Source organism: Rhinolophus sinicus, linkage group LG06 (genome assembly GCF_036562045.2).
Source record: "Rhinolophus sinicus isolate RSC01 linkage group LG06, ASM3656204v1, whole genome shotgun sequence".
Lineage (NCBI taxonomy): Eukaryota > Metazoa > Chordata > Mammalia > Chiroptera > Rhinolophidae > Rhinolophus > Rhinolophus sinicus.
This window is the reverse complement of record NC_133756.1, coordinates 122,351,182-122,372,580: the sequence shown is the minus strand read 5'-3', so window position 1 is coordinate 122,372,580 and position 21,399 is coordinate 122,351,182. Positions and strand designations below refer to the sequence as shown.

Genomic DNA, 21,399 nt, shown 5'->3' with positions numbered 1-21,399 from the left:
CATGTTAACACTAACAAGGAGCATCCTTCTCCATCCAGCCCTGCATCCAATAACAGTAAGTTTTACGAAGGCAGGAGGGGACCCTTTCTCTGTTGTTCCTTATTGTCTCAGATCGACTACAAAGTGTTGTGGGCAGGAGTGATATTTAAATAGAAAACCATGCAGTTATACAGCTATAGATACAATGTTCATTACTTTGAATATACTGATGATAATCATAATTCTGTTCTATTGATGTTGCAATCAACGTAATTGCTGTGGTCATAATAAAATTCCAGTATTAACATTTATATAAACTCCTTTGACAAATTTTAACCATTTTTCATTTATTCTTTTTTTCCTAAGATTTACTCACTTACTTTAATGCTTGTTGTTTATCTGTACCACCATACTCTAATCGCATTACTTCCTGTGCCATGTGTTCTTTTCCAGACCAGATACAGTTAAAAATCATAGGCCCAAAGTGGGAGATCTTTCATTAGATTCCTCTCCAACAGTAGATGGAGGGACTAATGTGAACACAGAGCCCTAAGGAGAACGTGTTACTCCCTGGCCTTCAAAACACAATATACAGGAATGTGAACCTTAGCCTTGTGGTTAGTTCTGGAGATGGACTTTGGGTGATGGGAGGAGACGGTTCATTTGGGCTTCCTATTGCCCACACTTTCTTATACCCTGACAAGGTCTGATTTCCTCACTGCTTTCTCTCCACCGTAAATCTATTATCTCAGAGGAGGTTCCCACCCCTCTGTGTCCCAAACCCCTTTTGGGTTTCGCATTCCCTATTACAAATGAATTTTCCAAATGAATTTTCTTTCACGAGATAGTGAAACACAGCCATTTTTATTCAAATTCTCCAAAATTTATACTCAATTGTTGTTTCTAAAATGTATGTCACCCTTCATATAATAGTTTTATTATTTCATCTTTCTTTTATTGGCTTTTTAAAAATATTTTTATAGTCCTTCAGTAGAAACTGATGAAACAAGTAAAGAGTTAACAGGAACGGGCTGGTGAACAGGCAGGATGGAACAGGAAAGAGTTAACAGGAACAAGCTTGTAGGCTAACTGGAATGAGCTAAACATTAACCGCTTGGCTCTGACTCCCCTGGCTAGCACTGGTACCTATAAGCTGATAAGCACCTTACATCCATCATAGGCGAGAACAGAACACTTCCCAATCACAACAGCAACCACCTGGAAGCTGACATCCATCACAGATGAGAAAAGGACAAGTCACTGAAGAAAACAATTGTAATGGCAGGCCCCCTGCAAGTTAACAAGCGCCTTACATCATGCATAAAAAGTCTGTAAAGTCCCAGCACTCCTTGTCATCAGGGCAGCTGTCCCCCATGAGACCCTGGCACAACTTCATTTGCCAGTATCTCTCTTAACCCTCTTTCTCCACAGCTCTCCCTCTCAGACTGCCCTGGCAAAACTTCTGCCAGTTCCAAACAGGACTCTCTCTCTCCCTTTTTAACTTTCAATAAATCTCTTCTCTGGATACTGTTGTAGGTTCTTGTAAATTCTTTTACATTCTGCGAACAACCAGGGGTTAATTCTACACCAAGACATAAACCAGAGTCTTGAGTTGCCCAGGTAGGAGCCTCTGACCTACTATTCTGATGAAATATCTTCTCAATATTGATAGCCAACATCTGGCTTGTAAATGAAAGGCTTTTGGTCTTTTCAATCACTTGTCCATAGGATGCGACTGCATTGTTACCTATAACGACATGACCTAATTAAGAATCAGTCTTGGCATCCAATTGTGAATTTCTAATCAAAATTACCATCCACATTTCAGCTTTTCCTGGAGTCATGTTCACTTAATCTGCCAACATGTTAATGCTGATACATTGGTGGATGCAACAAAAAGTCTCAAATATGAAGAGATGGGCAATTTGAATGAAATCCTCAAGGCACACCAACACGAACAAGTCATTCAAAGCCCAGATTCACATTCCCACTGCTTTGTCTGAGTCACATCGAAGTCAAAGTTTACATATAAGCATTCAACAAACTCTGTAATTGGGTCTTCATGTCTATGACTCCTGTGGAACTTTGATAACATCTTTTAGCACCTGCTGGTGTTTTCAAACATCTTTGTTCCTATGACTGCTGTCGTCAAATACCAAAGAATATGTGGACTCATCATATGAATTGCATTAAGATACTGTGGGCGGTAAAGAAGAGATCGACAATGTTATCAAGCCTTTTGGGGTCATTAAAGAAGGAGCCATGTTTGCTGCCGAAGAGACTAGAGTAGAGAACTCAGTTATTATCTATGATCTCTTTTAACCAGGTAAGGTCTTCCATGGCTGCATCCCAATTCTGCATTAAAATATCAGAGGCCAGTTTTCCCCAGAGTGAACTCAAAAACATTTCTATCCATTGCTGGAACCAACTCTACAGAACCCACATTCATATTGGAATGCTACATCTGTATTGTCTCTAACCATTGCCTAAAACCATGCTATTCCACCAGGTAGTCAAAGAGCATCCGACCATCCATGGATGACTACATTTGCCTTGTGGTTTCTGGATCTTCAAACAACTTCACAATTGGTTCTGCTTCCACCTGAAGCTGTTTGAGCTGTGCAACAACGGATGTTCTTTTTTCTCTCAAAGAATAAATGTTTATGTGTACATCCATAGCATGTCTACCATAAAAAGACCCAATTTCCCTTGTAATAATTCTTTTTCATTATAGGTATATCTTGTTCACAGAGAGAAGAAACTCAAGCAGCGAAAAGAGTAAATGCAGACCCAAAAAGTGGTGATGAGAGTAGTCAACTCATACTCTGCCACCTTTCAAGGAAAAGGCCCAATGAATTTTTTTTATAATTTCTTCCCAGACAAGCTAAAAACATCAGGTCCTCTTTGCAGCCACAATTATCAAATTGTAGATTGGTCTAAGGATTTACAGCCCAAAGCTGCCCCACCTCATCCTATTCAGAAATGCATAATGTATACTGCAGTTGGAATTTTGTAAGAATGCAATTTGGGGGGCGGGGTGGCTAAAGAGAGGGATCCTGAGAAAGAGCCAGCTTTTACATGCCTTGTTGCCAAAAGAATCTCTTTCTTCACATTCCAAAAGCACTGCACCTCATACAAACATCTCATACAGAGTCTAGAGGGAACCCATTAGTTCTCTGGGGCCCAGGATGTGGGTCCAGATAGGAGACTCAAAGGAAGGCAAGAGTAAAAGGATGAATATGGGATTTGTCGGAGGCACAAATCCTAGCCTGCCCCTGTGTACTCCACCTAAACACACAAACACCGAACCCTCAAATCCCCTCCAATTGTCAACAAGATTCATGGATCAAAAACAGAGTGTACCAAAAGTCACTCTACTGTGCATCTCTGCGTTAACCCCGACACTCTAAATCATCCTCTTCTCGTTTCTCAAATGTGAGAATGAAGAATGGGACAAACATTTGAAAAACATCTGGTTGTTTATTATGACATATAATACATTGACTCTAAAAACGAGTAACTCTTCTTATAGTCTTTACTGAAGGGCAATGATCTGTCTGTAGTTCTAGAGGAATGGACATGGGATCTCCCCAAGCTCTGCACGAATAACCATTTCAGAAGCAACTCTCCTCCCTCGCATTGGGAGAGGTCACGCTGGTCCTCATGCCTGAGGTGACAATAGTCTATCAGCCCAGTGGGGAGAGTGAGGTGAACAAGGAGATTATAACTGAAAACAAACATATATGAGGGAGAGAGACAGAGATAAAAGCAGAGCCAGAATGGTCTTGACAGTGGTATCAAGGACCTTAAAAATGTGTATTCAGGTCTTTTTTTCCTTGTAACTACATGCTTCATCTTGAACTGGAGGACGGGCATTCCAGTAACTGAAAAGATATGAATGTCCTCTAACAGTCATTTGACAGTAACAGTGCTGATTATTCCTAGTGAGTCAGAGCCCTGGTCATCGTAGCAATGGGCTAACAAGAAGGCGGAGTTCAAAGGGAAAATGTAGAAGACGAATTTCTCCCAGTTCCATGCATGGGAGCTAAGATATAAACGTGTGCATACACACAAAGAGAGACACTGGAAATATCCACCTTGGAATCCCTTGTCTCATCAAAGTTCTTCCAAATGTGAGGAAGATGAGAATTCTTGGAGACAAGCAGAGATGAGGGAACATAATACTTGAGTAAAGAGCACACTTTTCCCCCTTAGCTCTGAACTTGATTGGGGAAGAGTTAGGAATAAAAATGCAAAAAGACACGGGGATGCCATGAAGCACTGAATGAACATCCCTTGTATTACAGAAATGTCCCTCTTATCTCGTTGGAGAATAGGCTTTAGTCTTTGTTCCTGAGAACTGTAAATTTGTGACATTGAAAAATGAGATACTGCTGGCCTTATAGTCTAGGAAAACCCCAACATTACAGGGAGGAACAGTCATGGAGAGGGTTACTACCATGGATGAGAGGAGGAAGAATCCTCAAAGCATAATATAAAAATTGATTACAGGCGTGGGGCCGGTTAGCTCAGTTGGTTAGAGCGCAGTGCTTTTAACAACAAGGTTGCGGGTTCAAGCCCCTCATGGACCACTGTGAGCTGCAACCTCCACAACTCGATTGAAACAACATATGAAAAAAGTAGAAGATAATGACCCTATTCAGGGGAGAGAGCAGTCAATGGAGACCAACTCTGAAATAATCCAGATGTTGTATTTAATATACAGGGGCTTCATAGCAGCTATTATATCTAAGGTAAAAGAGGCAAAAGAAAATATGCTTATAGTCATGACCAAATAGGAAATGTCAGAAGATAAATAAAAACAGTTTTTCTTTTCAATTGAAATACTGAAACTAAAACGTACAATCACTCAAAAACAAATCCAGGGTTTGCTTTAGACAATTTCAGGATCACAAAGGACTAAGTGAAATGAAAAGTAGATTCATAAAAAATTAGTCAATATGAAAATAATAAACAGGCCCTCAATCATCTGTAAAAAATATTAAGGAAATAGCATAAGCTTATACCACAGAAAAACTACTACAAATACAACAATAAAACAACTACAAAGGAGCTGATTTAAATAAGAAACCAAAGGGTAAGAATCGCATGTTTTTTTCAGTACATGCAGAAAAGCATTATAAAAAATATAGTACCTGTTCGTGACAATAAAAAATTAGGAATATCAATCTCATAAAAAGGAAATAAGGAAGAACCTAGAGCTAACATCATACTTAGTGAATAATTAGATCATTAAATTTAAACATTCTTTTAAAATAAAGTAAAAACAAACTACCCTGACGAGATCAACAATGTCTCACTTTCCATCCCTGCGTGAATAGATGAGTCACCAGGACTGGGAGGGTTTGTAGCACTGGGAGGTATGGTGCAGTTGCTGTGTGTGTGGTACAAAAAATTAACCTAAGATTGGACAATATGACGAAATTAGGAATCAGGATTAATAAATCCACCATCATAAATCTTGGGCAAAATGGATGATCACTGCAATCTGATATCCTTAAGTGCAGATCATGTGTCTCTATCCCAACTGGGATCTAATATCCCCAAGATTTAGAACTTCCGGTCACCATTAGTGAGAGCTCTAAGTACCACTGTCTGCGCAATTTCCATGGATCAACCTACAGAATGTAGCCTGTTTATTCCCTCAAATTCGGCTGAACCTCTCCCCTCAAATTTCTATCGTGGACACCCATCTGACAAATTAATGGCTCAGCACTATCCTAAAGGTCCCAGACATATAGGACGGGGTATTTGCCACTATGAGGTTCAGAGGTGATGCAAGAGAGGGCAAAACTTGCATCATGAGAAAACCCACACTTGATGTTCAGTGAACTTTTACTAGGAGTCCAGAATCCCTTCTGAGGAGTAGCAATGCAAGAGGAAGCTTACAGGCTTCATACTCTTGTGAAGAGAGGGCTTTATTTGGGGACAGAGGCTGCTGTATTTTGTTTAAAGATGTCTCAGTGTGAACTTTCTCCTTTGTGTTTGCTAACTCAAGTACTTTTTGTGTAACGTGTTTCACATTCTGAATTGGAGACTTGAAATTCCAGGGAACAAAAACCCATGGACATCCTTGGAGAGTACCTGTTGTATAACACCATAGAATACAGGTTTTTCTTAATGACGTATGGCCTCAGCCATCAGAGCAATAGGGTGACAGAAAAGCAGAAATCAAAGGGAACATGGATAAGAATCAGGTTCCCCCAGTATCTGAGAGAGGAGTGTGTGTGTGTGTGTGTGTGTGTGTGTGTGGGAGAGAGAGAGAGAGAGAGAGAGAGAGAGAGAGAGAGAGAGAGAGAGAGCCAGAGAGAGAGAGAGACAGAGAGAGAGAGACAGAGAGAGAGAGAATGTATCTATCTTAGAATCCCTCTCCCACCACAGGCCACCCAGAAATGGAGAACTGAAGAATTTCTTGCGAAGACAAGAATCCCGAGAAGACACTGTTTGGTCAAGTAGACAAATATTTCTTTTTCTGTCAGCTTCTCAGCTTATCAATAGTTTGGGAAAGACTTGGAAATAAAAATGCCAGAAGGCATGGGGACAACACCATGTGCTGCAGGAACACTCATTGCTGCAGCATTCGCCCTGCTGCCTCCCTGGAGGAAAACAGGCTTTACTCACTCCTGAGGACAACCGTAGCCTTCCAGCTCCCTGGAAAGAGAGAGGCTGACCAGGAAAAGGAAACACTGACTTACGCCAAACCTGAGGGAGCTCATGCAGAACTCCTGACCCTGCCTCTATCACTGTAAGTCATAATGTGAACCAGCACCTGAAAAATGGAGATTTGTCTGGGCAAACAGAGGACAGGCTCTCGAATGAAAGAGAATTACTGTGGAAATAGACAAGAACATCAAATCCACTTTCATCTAGTATATTCACTTCAAGAGGCTATTCATTCCAGTACTTAAAATAAAAGACTAGGTAGCTATGAAGAAGATAAGACTTTCTTTTATAATAAAGAAATATTTATTATGTGCATAATAACAATATAGTTAACTATAGGCAGAATGCTGTCCAGTATATCTATAGAACTTATTCATCTTGTATGCCTGAAAGTTTACACCTGTTGAACTGCAACACCTTCAATATTTACAAGGTTGGATCTCATGGTCAGTGTTTTTACCACAATCAAAAAGGACAATTTAATTGATAGTAGACTATTAAATAACAAATTCAAAAAGAATGTTTAGAGAAATAAATAACCACCTAGAATTGCATACTCAGAAAATGATTTACCTATAAGATAAAATATATTTGATGGTTAAAAAAGCAACTATTTATTTTACAAAAAGATGAAATTTAAAAATCATCGGTGATTACTTAATCAACTTATTCTATTTCAAACCATAACAAAGGTATTAATATTTGAAGCACAAATATTCATTATTAACATTCATTATTAAAATCACAGTGAAAATTAATTAACACCAATCTAGATCAGTATTTAAGTTCTAGGAAATGAGGAAGTTATTGCAGATATTGTTATTTAATTCCCCCGTATCCCTATCAGGTTAGTTCTAGTATGTTTATTTCTGATGAGAAACTTAATCCAACTACATTTTATTTAATAAGGTCCAGTGAATAGCAACATCATGATAATGATATTCTATCTCATTTCATAGTTCAGGCTCTTAACTGTCCCCAATATTCACCTGTGCGACACCTGCAAGAGCTCCCTGATCATGAAAAAGCTCATGTTTCAAACCAATACCATGAGCTGTTCCTATATCACTAATGGATACATGTATTGAACACATCAGTCTATATCTATTGACACCTAAGATTTTCCCATGATGCTCCTGGCTCCTTCTGTAGATTATATCTCCTGGCTTCTCCTTCCTAACCCACATCCTGGGGTATCTGGCTCTTACCTTTTTAGGAGGAATACACTACAGAAAGGGCACCTGTGCTAGAGAAACAGACCCAGTTCTAATCCTACCTCCTCCATTCATTAGCTGTGGGATATTGGGAACACCTCATAAGTTTATATATACGTTTAACTACCCTGTAGGAATTTTTTCTTCTTACGGTATTTTTCAAGATTGGGATAAACATTCTCTCTACATATTTATGCACATAATTTATATATTATACATATATATACATATATACATTTGGTGTGTAAGTATGAGGTTTATATGTGCATGTGCATATCTTTCCCAGGCCAAGTACTTTCCTTCTCATTTCCCTGAGATAAGTTATTACCCCTCGATATCTTAGTATATGTGCTGCCGAAGTGAGCACACCCCTCGATACCTTGATATGGGCTCTATGCAGTGATTGGCCCTAATGTATAATGTATGCTTCTCTAAGAAAAGTTTGTTCCTTTGCTATCCTGAGTAAGTCAATTCCTTATCATAATTTCAAACTGGTTAGAAAACAAAAAACTGTGAGATGGTGTGTGTACACGGTGGCATACTCAAGGTAAAGGCCTGAACACCAAAAGGCTGTTCTTTTTAAGACATGGCTCCCTCTGCTGGACAGATTTTGAAATTCATTATGTTGCAGTTTTCTAACCCCTTTCCCCCCAAAAGGGCCTTGAAAACAGTCCCAGCATCAGTTTAAAAAGTTCTATAAACAAGAATGAAACTGGAGTGGTCTTGACAGCAGCGCCTGGGAACTCAAAAAATGAGACATCAGCAGAATCATTTACTGTTCCTCTCAAGGGCACGAATCTATTGTATAGGATACTGACACAGCTTATACTTTTCAGTAATCACGAGAGCAAATATTTATTATATTGTGCAGGACACTTAAGTAGATACTTCACGTTGAATGACAGTTGTAGACAATGATTTTAAGAGTTAGGTACAGTTTTAAAGCTCAATTTCTATTTTGGGAAAAAGAAACTCAGAATTTATGCATCATTACATAGCTTATAAGAGAGGATTTGAACTCAAAACACTCTGAACACAGAATTTTCACTCTGGGTACATATATTATTTATGTTTTTCTTTTCTTGACTCTCTAATGAACATTCTATATCTTGGGCAAAAACAGACGTACACTCAAAGACTCCTTAGTTGTTGATGGTGGATAGGGATTATTAGAAACTGTCTTAGGGTGATGGATGGTGGAAGACAGGTTTTACCATGTCTCATCACGTCAGTGATAAAGGAAAATACAGATAAATGGAAGGGCATAGATGCTGCTATACCAATACAGCTCTGTCTTTAGGAGGGACTCTGTCTTTCTTTGAGAAAACAAAAATAGGTAAATAAGATCCTCTCCTAAGTCAAACCAGAAACTGTACGTCCCAAGGATGTGTGAAAGTTCTAAAGGGAGACAGCAAGGAAGAGATGGTATAAATGGTACAGATGAGCTCAGATTCAGGAGATGACACTTAGCATAAGAGGCACTACAAGTGGGTGAGGGAATGAGAAGGTTCAGGAGTTTGGCTGGCACAGAGTCATGGGAGCTGGACAGTTCCAAGGATTGAAATATGGATACACAGCCTGAGAAAAGCGACATTTAGAGAACTTGTAGATGAGTGACCCGTGGTTTGTGACATTAAAAAATGTGACAGTGCCTGCTTCATAGTCTAGGAAAACCCCAACACGACAGGGAGGAACAGCCATGGAAAGAGTCAAGACCTTGGGATCAGAGGTGGAAGAGTCCTCAAAGGCATTGTACTCAGATTCATTCTGTAATCCTACAACCCAGTAGCCATTTTCAGGTCTGAATCTGGAGTAAACTGTTTGATGATTTATGCCTCGTCTAACACCAATCTTTGTATTACGGGAACGTCTTCTGCAGTATACCCCCAGGATCCAGGCAGTCTTCTTGGACACATCTATTTCCCAATAGTGTTTCCCTGAGGAGAAATATTCAGAGCCCAAGGTACCATAATTATAATACTTTACAGGCCAAATTGGCATAGACGCCAACTGTCTCTGATCCTCTGAAAGGACAAGATTCAGATTTAGGTTGAATGGATTCAATGTGATGTCCACTGCAGAGAAAAAAAAATATATATTAGGTGACAGGTATGGTGTAGGTTTATCTGGTGACATGAAAACAAATCTTGGAAAGTTACTAGGCAGAACTTGTATTGACGGAATGGGGAAGTGGTGTGAAACACTGGAGAAATACATTGTACATATGCATTGGGAGGTGAGGAGAACGCATGGGGCTAAGACCATGAGATCTCACAGAAACCACAAATTTCTGAAAAGGGATCAGAACATAATGATTTGATGACAAAGTCACTTCTTACCCCAGTAGCACTGGACATGTGTTAGCTCTGAAATGATAAAAAGATTCAATAATGTTGATTAGAAGCAAATGATTAAACACTGATAGCTATCTCTTCTCTAGAGTAGGGACAGGGGAGAAGATTGCTGTGAGGCTAATAACTGGTGAATAGGAGGATAAACCAGATACCTAGCCACTTTCCCTTATATATAACCATCGTTAGCAATATCCCTTATTCTCTGAACACCCTCCCTTCTATCCTCACTTTGAAACTATACCAGCTCCCCAGTTTAGTCTCTGACACGAAAAAAACTGACATCCACCCTCCTGCCCTGGCTTTCCTCACGTTTAAACATGTGCAGCATTCCACTCAGATCTGGAGCACGGAATCCACTCTTCAGTTTTGTGGAAACAATTTTTGGCTTCTTCAGTGTCCAGGTGTCACTCCTAGGGATGGCAAAAAATGTTGACCTCACATCTCTTATCTTGTGTCCCTCCAATACCACTGTCTTCCTCTCCTTCCATGCCATTAATACACTTGACCTTTTCTTCCCTGAGAAGCCTGAGGAGGGGAGAAGGGAGGTCTTGACACAGGAGCCAGAAGAGATGTGCTCATGTCTACCTTCCCAGTTACCCAGTGTGTGACCTTGGGAAGGTCTTCACCTCAAAGAAATAGTTTCTTCTTCTTCTAAAAATAAATAATTAACCCTTCCCTTAATACATCATGGAAATAATATGAAATAATGTATAAGAAAAGCCTTTGCTACCTCTAAGAAAGGTATGTAATATTTGGAAAAGTCATCATAGTGAGTCTTCCCGAAAAGGGCCATAGATGTGTATTCCCAGGCATGTCAGTAGTGAGGCTACAGATCTTGGCTGAGATGTGGGTTTTTTTTTTTTTTTTGGAGAGCCTGTGAGCCTGTACCCTAGTCCAAAGTCTGAACTCCAGTGGTATAGAAATCTCAAATAACATTTGTGATTTCAGGTGTTCTGGGAAAAGTTAAGAGAACTTGGCAAAGGAGAAGTTGTCTACTGAACTGAAAAAGATTAGAATTTCATGTGTTTGTAAAGAATTTGAAGCTGGCAGATGGACTGGCAATTTTAGACATAATGGCTATACTATCCCATGTAAACTTCTAAAGTGTGTGAACAGGGGGGATTAATTATTGGCACAAGGGTCAAAGCCACTAACCGCAAGACTTGTGTTTGTTTTTGGAAATCTAAAGAGAACCTTGTAGAATGGCCTGGTCTCCTCTATTCCTGCTTAAGCAAAGTAAATATAAAGGTGTTGCCCCATAACCTATTTTAGGGCTTGATGAGGCCCTCCATGTGATAAAGTCAAGCATATATGAAATACAGGAACCAGAGAAAAGAAAGAGGGTGAATTAAAGGAGTGAAGTCACGAGACTGATGGTGAAGTCCCTTATCCCTATTATCCTTACTGGCTCTAACTCTGTGAATTCCAACCACTGAATTCACTACCATAGAATCTGGTTCATTCTCAATAGATATGGAACACTTAAATTCTCATCTATGACCAGCAATTTAAAATAATACTTCATCTAACTTTCCTTACTTTGGGAGATTTTTTTCATTCTGATTGACGACCAAATAACTCTCATGACTACAAACCTTTCTTCAGAACACAAATGCACCACTCCTGGTCACCCATATTTACCATTTCATGATTCCACTCATATCCTAGGAAGAAGAAAGAAAATATGAGTCAAGGAATATAAATATTAGAGCAGGATTAATAAAAGAAAAAAATAGAAAAACAATGAAGCATACCAGAGAAATCAAAAGTGAATTATTTGAAAATATCAACAAAATTGACAAAACTTTAGCTAGATGTTCCAAGGGAAAAAAAAAAGAGGAGATAAATTACTAAAATAAGGAAGGAAAGAGGAGCCCTTACTAGTGACCACAGAAATTAAAAGATTATAAAGGCTAGGGAATATATTGTATGCCAATAAATTAGATAACCTAGATTACATGGACAAATTCCTAGCAACACAGAAACTACCAAGACTGATTCAAGAAGAAATAGAAAATCTGAACAGACCCAAAACATGTGGAGTTTGCACTGAAAATCAAAGAAAAGTCCAGCACCAGATGGCTTTACTGGGGAATTCTACTAAAAGTCCAGCCCCAGATGGCTTTACTGGGGAATTCTACTAAAAGTTTAAAGAAGAAATAATACAAATAATTCAAAAGTTCTTCCAAAAAAAAATAGAAGAGGTGACAACACTTCTCAACTCATTCTAATATGAGGCCAGTACTGTTCTGATATTAAAACCAGACAAAGACACCACAAGGAAAGCAAACTACAGGCCAATGTCCCTTATGAATATAGACACACATTTTTTCAACAAAAGAGTAGAAGACTGAATCCAGCAAAATATAAAAGATTGTATACCATAGTCAAGTCGTTTTTATTCCAGACATGCAAGGTTGGTTTAACAAGAAAAGCAATCAATATAAATCACCATATTAATAGAAAACAAGATTTAAAAACTACAGGATGATTTTAATAGGCAGAAAAAAAAGCTATTTGAAAAATCCAACATCTTTTCATGATAAAAACAAAAGAGTAATAATTATAACAAACTAGGAATAGAAGGGAACTTCCTTGGCCTGATAAATGTATCTATAGAAAACTCACAGTGAACATCACACTTAATAGTGAAAAATTGAATGCTTTTCCCCTAACATCAGGAATAACATAAGAATGTCTGCTGCCACTACTTGTAATCAATATGGTACTAGAGGTTCTAGACAAGGCAATTAGGCAAGTAAAAGAAATAAAAAGCATCTATATTGGAAAAGAAGTGAAACTATGTCTATTTGCAGATTATGTTATATACGAAAAACCTCTTCTACTTTTTAAATTTTAGCTCACATGCAGATGCTGTTGATTCCAAATTTTACATATCTAATCATTGTCTACTGTTTTTAATCATCTATCCAGGATAACACATTCCATAATGAAGAAAAAACATAGCAGCTACTGGGAATATCTAAAATATAACCTACTATTCACCAACCATATTGTTTTTTCTATTATGCCCATTTGTCAAAAATAGTACCAGTATTCACTCAGTCCCTATACAAAACACTAAAACATCCTACCAACACCTATTCCATATCTTTAACTTCTTTTGGTCGTCTGCATTGCCACATCACCACCACTATGGGTTTATTCATTTTGAACAATATGTACGAAAATATTTGGCCTTACTCTTAAATGCCACCAGCTGAGTTTACAACCAAAGGAGTGTTTTTGCTCTCTGGATTAGTATAATTAATTTTACATGACAAAGAAGCCAACCAAAATTGATTTAATAAAAAAAAAAAAGAAAAAAGGATTGTGATCAGGGAGATCACAGATGGATCTGGAAGCTCAAATCCTGTCCTCTATGTGTCTCGCAAATCTCTCTCCTTTGCTATCTTTTGCCTTTATTCTCAGACTCCCTACAAGGCCAAAGGAACCTCTTACCAGACTAAGAACTTAAGGACACCGAAGAGAAGGCAACTTAGACTGTGTTTTAAGAATCTCAGATTGGATGACCCTTTTTACCTGCAGCAGATCCATTGTTGACCATTCACTGCGACGCTCCAGATCTGAGATGAGCTCTTTTAGCAACTGGCTCTGCTGGAGCAGTTCATCCTCAGCCTCAGCCAAGTCCTCCAATGTCTTCTTTTCCTCTTCCTCCAATTTCTCCAGTTCTCTTTGCTCCTCATTGTCCAAGATTCTTCTAAGCTTATTAAATTCTGTTTGTATCCTTTGTCTCTCAGTCTGTATCTGATACTGCAAAGTTGAACAAGTGAGAAAAGTAATGAATCAGCCTGACAGCCTACTCTGCAAGGAATTAAGAGCCAGGAAAGAAATATTTTTTCAGGGAGTTCTAACCAGGAGGGGTGTAGAAGCAGGAGAGTAACTTTTGGGAAAGCTGGTGTTCCCCCCCCCCCCCCCCCTAGTATTTTCCCTTCAGTACAAATAAAAAATGCCTCAGATTGTCTTACCTAGGATAACCTTGGAACAAATGCAAAACCTGAGTAAGATTTAGGTTGTAGACAGCTGTCCTGGACATTCATGGTTTCCTACATTACTACACTCCCAATTTGAATCTTGAGGAAAATCTTGGTCCTTTTCTCAGTGTCTTTCACTGAAGGTGTCAGAGCCTCACTGGAAAATGGAATTCTCCAGCCTTTCTCACCATAAAGTCTGTCTTTGCTTTCAGTTTCAAATGTCTGTGTGTACTTGTAACATATGTACTTGTAACATGTGTACTTAAAATATCCATTCTCCTGCCCCCACCCCCAAGAGACGGGACAAGGAAGAGAACTAATTGAATGCTTCTGGACTCAATCAACATCAGTAAACAAAGAGGAAGGGGTGCCCTTGCGATTGGGATGGAAGGTCCTGCCAAGATTCATATCTCAGAAATCCCTCAGGAAGTGTCTCCTCCTACCTTCCAGGAAGTTCTCTCTTCTCTAACTTCAGCTCCCAACTTCTCAGCTTCCTGTTGCTCTCTCCTCAGTCTCTCTAGAGATGCCTGGAGCTTCTCCTGAGAGAGAGGAATCACACCAGAGTCAAGCCATGAGCTTTCTTAGCATCTGGATAGAGAATAAATGGGGAATAAATCAGGCTGATCTCAGAAGAGACCAGTTCAAAGAAACTGTGATTAGAATCTGGTGATTCGAATCTATGACATGAGAGAAAATCTGAGGAGGTGAATTAATCTTCATTCCTGGTTGATGGCTGTCACCATCCCTCCACCAAGAGTAGCCTGATTTTCTCTTCTCTTAGATTAAGTATTGACTCTGCTATGGCAAGGAAAATCCTGTCCTCTTTAATGAAAGTCTTCCCACATCCAATCCACAATGTTCAACAACCATCATGCCAAGAGGAGCAGTGAGAGGTAAACTTGTGAAAGAAATTCCTCATCCACACAACAAAAGTGAAAAAAGGAAACCTTTACTCCTGGCCATGAGTCTGTACTCTAGGCTCATCCTTTATGTATATGGAAGGAATACATAGAAATATCCTTCAGGCATGGGAAGCTGAGCGTAGGGTAAGAGAAATACATGAAAGGAGATTATAGGGCTCAGTACTATGGTGCCGTAGTGTGTAAAGAAGGGTAGAAAGGTGAGCTTTCCCCACCAAGTACTATCTTCTGCTCTGTCTCCCTCCATCCTGGTCTCTTACCTGAGACTCCTGGACAACCTCCTCCATGAGGAATATGTGGTGACCACGGTGCTCCTGAGACCGCTCACAAAGCCGACAAATGGCCTTCCGATCCTCCTTACAGAAGAGCAGGAGTTTCTCTCCATGGCACACACAGAGATCATCTCTCTTCTGCCCCTCCTCTGGGCTCAACTTGACCTCCCTGACCCCTTCCACTATGTTGGCCAGATGCTGATTAAGCCATAGATTTCTAAGGGAATACCTGATACCACACACAGGACATTTGTTTTCCCCTCCTGGGCCAATCTCTGACTCCTTGTTGTCAGTGATGCAGGTTTGGCAGAAGCTGTGGCCACAGTCTAGACTCAGGGGTTCTGTCAAAAGCTCCAGACAGATGGGACAAGTCATATTTTCTTGTATATTCACCAGGAATTTTAAAACCACAGGAGCTGCTCCCCTGGCTTCTTCCTGTCCTGACTCTTGAGGCTCTTCTTGCTTAAAGATTCCTGGATGCATGGGCAGATTGAAAGGGAATGGTGTAAGAATGGCACAAACAGAAATGATACTAATTGTGCAGACATCAGGGATTGGCCAAGACTGACATATTGAAGGACAAAAAAGAAGAGGGAAAATAAAACAGAAATGAAATTCAGTGGCATGGGTAAGCCACTAATGCCTCAGAGCTTTTGCTTTTCTTTCAGCCTGGAATGATCCTCCTTTTGATATTTGCATGACTTCCTTTTATACTTCACTCAGCTCTGTTCTTACATGTCCTCTCATCAGAAGGGCCTAATATGAATAACTTAGCTATAGCACAACCACCAAAACATCACTCGGTGTACATTTGCCATCTGTTTCTTATTATTACTATCATATATATATATATATATATATATATATATATATATATGTATATATATATATATATATATATCACACAGTGCCAAAAAAATGTATACACATTTTAAGAAAGGAAAACTGTATTAAAATTGTCATAATCAATATATACTGATAACAAAAGATGAATACAAGTCACATTTGACTTCTGCAATTACAAGAGGTGCTCAAAGTGGTTACCATCAGTGTCCAGACACTTCTGATTATGGCAAACTGCTGCTTGAACAACGTTGACCAAAGTGTCCATTGTATGTATTTTTTGGCAACCCCGTTATATCTATATTTATCTATATCTATATCTATATCTATATCTATACATATATCCCTGAAAATAAGACCTAGCCAGACAATCAGCTCTAATATGTCTTTTGGAGCAAAAATTGATATAAGACGTGATATTATATTATATTATATTATATTATATTATATTATATTATGTTATACTATATTAGACCCAGTCTTACATTATAGTAAAATAAGACTGGGTCTTCTATTAACTTTTGCTCCAAAAGACACATTAGAGATGATTGTCTGGCTAGGTCTTATTTTTGGGGAAACATGGTATATATATATATATATATATATCCCACTCCTAAATATATATATCTTTAAATATCCCACTCCTAAAATGTAATCCACATATAGATCAGGCACTTTGTTTTTATTCACTGCTGTATCTCTAGAGCCAAGAATACACAGGAGTTTTCCATAGGTGATTAGACTTTTCTTGTTTTTTTTAACAGCATTTTGTCTTTTCGTTCCATGAATTAGCTATTCTCCCACAGGTGAGCTTTTGGACCACAGAAATGGTTTCCAGTGATGAAGTACTTACTTTCTGATATACCTGTCCCTCACAGAGTGCTCCCATACCCTCATATTCACTCCCCAGACACCCACAAAAACAGCAAGGACCACAATACGGAAGTAATCTTATCACTAACAATTGTATAACCTGTTGCAATTTATAAATCACTTTGAACTATTCATTCCTCATATAAAAATCCTTGAGAAATAAGAGTACTCCCTTTATTCAATGTGTACATAGAATTAAGTGACTTACATAGATTATTCAATAAATTAAATTGGGTTAATGTCCTCAGGGTCCTCCTTTGGAGGTCTGGTAGGTGTCATAAACACTACCACACAGAGGTACACATTTTTGGCAAGTCAAATAATTTGCCAAATAAGAGAATATCAAAGATATCCTCCTTGAATAAGTAAGGATTGAACTGAAAGCTGAATGATGAGAAGGGAAAACGGAATGAGAAAGAGGAAAAATATTTCAGGGAGAAGGAACCACATATATAAATGCCTGACTGATGGAGGACATAGCATCTTCCACAAGTATTAGAATGCTGGTGTGCAGAGAGCTCCTAGGTCTTTTGTATTACATGAGCCTAAAGAGACTAGAAATGTGACACTTCCTAAATGATATGAAAGTGACAGACTCTTGTTTGTTTACAAATGACCTGTCATGAGGGGGATAAAGTACCTCCTATATCATTGTATGGACCTTTATTGAGAGCTCACCTGAGGCAGTCGCATCAACATGCTGTGTCTCTCATCCTATATGCCTCTGCCAGGCTAAGTGTACCTGGCTGGTTTATGTCCTGGTGTCACATAAGTAGGACTGGCAAACCAAACTTGAAACTATTGCTCGTGATCAGTCAGAGGGCATATCAGAGGGGCAGCATGGTGATGCTGACTCTTAGAACCTGGCCTCAATATGGACAAGGAACTGTGAGGGGGGGAAAAAAAGGAAGATCTCAGTAGATATAAATGTGTCGATATTTGTTCTAATGGACTGAAATTGTGTCCCCCACACAGATATATTTACTTGTGTGAATGTGACATTATAAGGTCTTTGCAGAGCTAATCAAGTTAAGGTGAGGTCATTCTAGAATAGGATGGGCTCTAAATCCAATGACCAGTGTCCTTATATGAGGAGAGGGCACACAGACACATAGGGAAGAAGGCCACATGACAATGGTGGCAGAGATTTGAATAATGTAGCAACAAGGCAAGGGATGCCCAGGATAGCTGGAAACCACCAGAAACTAGGGGACATGGCACAGATTCTCCCTTCGGCCTGCAGGGGGAACCAACTGTACTACCACTTTAATTTCAGATTTTTGGCCTCCTAAACTTGAAAGAATAAATTTCTGCCGTTTTAAGTCACCTAGTCTGTGGTAATTTGTTACAGGCCTAGGTTACTAATATAGTTGAAAAGGTTTGATAGTGAAAGATATGAAGTATGTAACAAACCATAAATCTTCCCCTTGCTCTAAAAAGAAAGGGTGGGAGTATGATGAATGCTGTATGGAGATACATTTAGGCCTAGAAATCTGCCCACTTCTCCAGTGATCCATGAAGTGAACCTGCTGAAAAATAAGGGCTCCATAAATGTGCTTGGAAGGTACAATCCAGCCAATTGTACAGATACTAAAAAATGTCTTAAGTCCATATACTGTTAGCCCTTGGTTGCAGTAACAATTGGTTAGATCAGGCTCTGATGACTGGCTAGACCAGGAATTTACATAATATGATAATGTCCACCTTTGCTTACAAATGAAGCTATAAAGCCTACCATGGGTGTAAAGTTCTCTGTTATCTTTCATTCTATTCAGTATCCAACCAATGCTGAGAAACACCAAGAGCCTACAGAGGAAAGAGGAGTAGAACACACTTTCTACCATGGGATTGTAGACCTCATGTTCAGAGTAGGGCTGCAAGGAGCTGATGTCAAAGCAGCTGCCACCATAATGACCACAGAAAGAGGAGTGTATTGGAGGCAGAACCCCACACATGGGCAATGAACCCATGAATGCCCAAGTTCTTGACACTGGGGAGACAATCAACATGTGGGCAGTAATAGACCCTCTCCAGGAGTAAGGCATAGACTCCCAGGAAGGCAGCAACAATGATTTCTGAAAAGTGGGAGTATAGGACAGAATGGGCAGGTGTTGGAATGTATGTGACATATCAATCAGTGTGCAAATTGCTCATAAATGAGCTTAGGACGTGACATGTCAACTCATGGAGCAAACTTCTTAGCCAAGACCATTGAGTCTTTGGGCTCCTTCTGAGCAATAATCAACCTCTATTAATTAGCTCTGAACACAGAAAAACAGCAAACAATCGAGGTAACAATCAATGCAAAGGTGTGTCTAAGAGCTCTAAGGCAACTGAGGACAATGGGCAGCTGAAGAGTAAGCAGGTTTATTCAGAGAAGTGAAAATAGATTCCCGAGGACACAGGCAGCCTCAGAGGCAGCAGTCAGATCATCTAGCTTGCTGTCTTCAGGCAGGCCAACAGCTGAGGGTCTGTCGGTAAGGGCACAGACAGCCCCCCCCCCCCGCTTGCCAGGAGGGGAGTGAACGAATCAGCTTCAATATTACCGCTGGCCACGCCCCCAAGGCTTCATTCTACCTGATGCCCCATACTGGGTGCTTGGGCTTTCACTCATTCGGATAACAGGGACCTCTTTTACTAGCTTTTCTTCTGAGGGAGTGGAGTTGGGCAGAGAAGAGACTTTCTGATTATCTCTTGAGAGAGAGAGAGAGAGAGAGAGAGAGAGAGAGAGAGAGAGAAAGAGAAAGAGAAAGAATTCCAGTTCCCCTCAGCAACGTAAACAATCAAAGCTACAGAATAGGAAGAGGATGGGGGTGAACTTAGCCAGGAAAAATAAGGGCCCCTTCAGGAAACAAACAAGGTCCTCCGCCTCTTCAACACTCTTTTCTTTCAAGCCTTCCCTCTCCAGACTCAAGGCTGCCATCTGTCTGCACTCAGAGCAGGAAGCCTGTAGGCAGGAAGCCTCAGCGCATGTCTGAGTCACAAACGAAACTCACCTAACTTCACCTAGTACTTTCCTTCCGGAGTCTTCCACCCTCTGTCCTCCCCTTCACCCCCCCAGTAAACCTCCTCACACACCTTCAGACCTCATTGGAGATGTCTTGACTCCTGGCTTAAGTGGTGAGGAAAAGCCGGGGCAGGCGTACTCAGGCTTCACTCTCCAGCGGGCTCAGTCTCTACGAAGTACGTAGTTCCTGCAGAGCAGCTGGCTGAGAAGTGAAACTGAAATTCTTGGGGCTGGCAGGAAAAAGGGGAAGGAGCTTCAGGGCCAAATGGGCGGCGGTCCTTTAGGGACACTGCAGAGACGGAAATGCTTCAAACCAGTGGTTCTAGAAAGGTGGGGTGGGGAGGGAAGATTTGCCCCAGGGGACATTTGGCAAAGTCTGACAATTTTGTCATAACTAGGGGGATGCTACTGCCATCTAGTGGGCAGAGGCCAGGCATACGGCTAACCATTTTATAATATTAGGTTGGTGCAAAAGTTGCGGGTTTTGCAGTTTTTAACCTTTTAAACCGCAGTTCCTTTTGCACCAACCTAATACAATGCACAGGATAGTTATCACAACAGTTATCCAGTCCAACCATCTACCAAAATGTAATATGTTCAAAGTAGAAAAAAAAAAGTAACAATTGTCACGCCAATAAATAAAAAAAAAATTCTTAGAATAAGAAAAAAAAAGAAAAAAAATGGCCACTTTTGGAAAGTCAAGTTAGGGTATCAAGATTTCCTGCAGAGCATCACTCTCAGCTGAGCTGTGCTTCTTGGAAGCAGTAATGGCTTAGACAGCAGAATAAATAAGTTTGGTGTATTCAGGAATCTACGAACGATTCCATGGGATTGTACTGGGAGCTCTAGGGAAACAGGAGAGGCCACAAGAGGTGGGCAAGGGTCACATCATTGATACTCATTTATGCAGGCAGAGAGAACTGGGAATTATCTGGAGGAACATGACGACCACTATATAGATACCAGGCCAAGAGTAAAGTGGAAGCTTTTCCAGTTGCCTCTGGCTTTGTTCCCATTATCTCCCCATAGCCCCCACACCCTCCCAGAGCAGGGCCCCGTGGGGCTCTCTTCTCAGTGAGCCTCTTACAGAAATGACTCGGAAGCCTGGGTCTCTGCAAGTATCAGTATGTGTAAGTCCCTAAGGTAATGGAAGACAATTTTGTACATCTTTTAATTTTTATTGTATTATGAAGATTTTCTGGTTGTTTTTTGAATATTATTTTTTATTTTCAGAACTACTTTACACATTCTAAAGCTT

At 39.9% G+C, this 21,399-nt stretch overlaps 1 protein-coding gene and 1 pseudogene across 1 annotated transcript; both read right to left on the bottom strand.

The window, feature by feature from the left end:
• Window positions 1–824: 824 nt before the first annotated feature.
• LOC141572492 (eukaryotic translation initiation factor 3 subunit E-like) lies at window positions 825–7,696 on the bottom strand (annotated as a pseudogene).
• Window positions 7,697–8,706: 1,010 nt separating this feature from the next.
• TRIM34 (tripartite motif containing 34) lies at window positions 8,707–20,504 on the bottom strand. Its single transcript, XM_019715861.2, has 8 exons — window positions 20,213–20,504; window positions 15,407–15,891; window positions 14,670–14,765; window positions 13,775–14,005; window positions 11,873–11,895; window positions 10,541–10,641; window positions 10,217–10,243; window positions 8,707–9,952 (listed from the first exon to the last, which is right to left on the bottom strand). The coding sequence occupies exons 1-8, from the start codon at window positions 20,223–20,225 to the stop codon at window positions 9,387–9,389; spliced, it is 1,542 nt and encodes a 513-aa protein (XP_019571420.2). The 5' UTR covers window positions 20,226–20,504; the 3' UTR covers window positions 8,707–9,386.
• Between the last annotated feature and the right edge of the window lie 895 nt (window positions 20,505–21,399).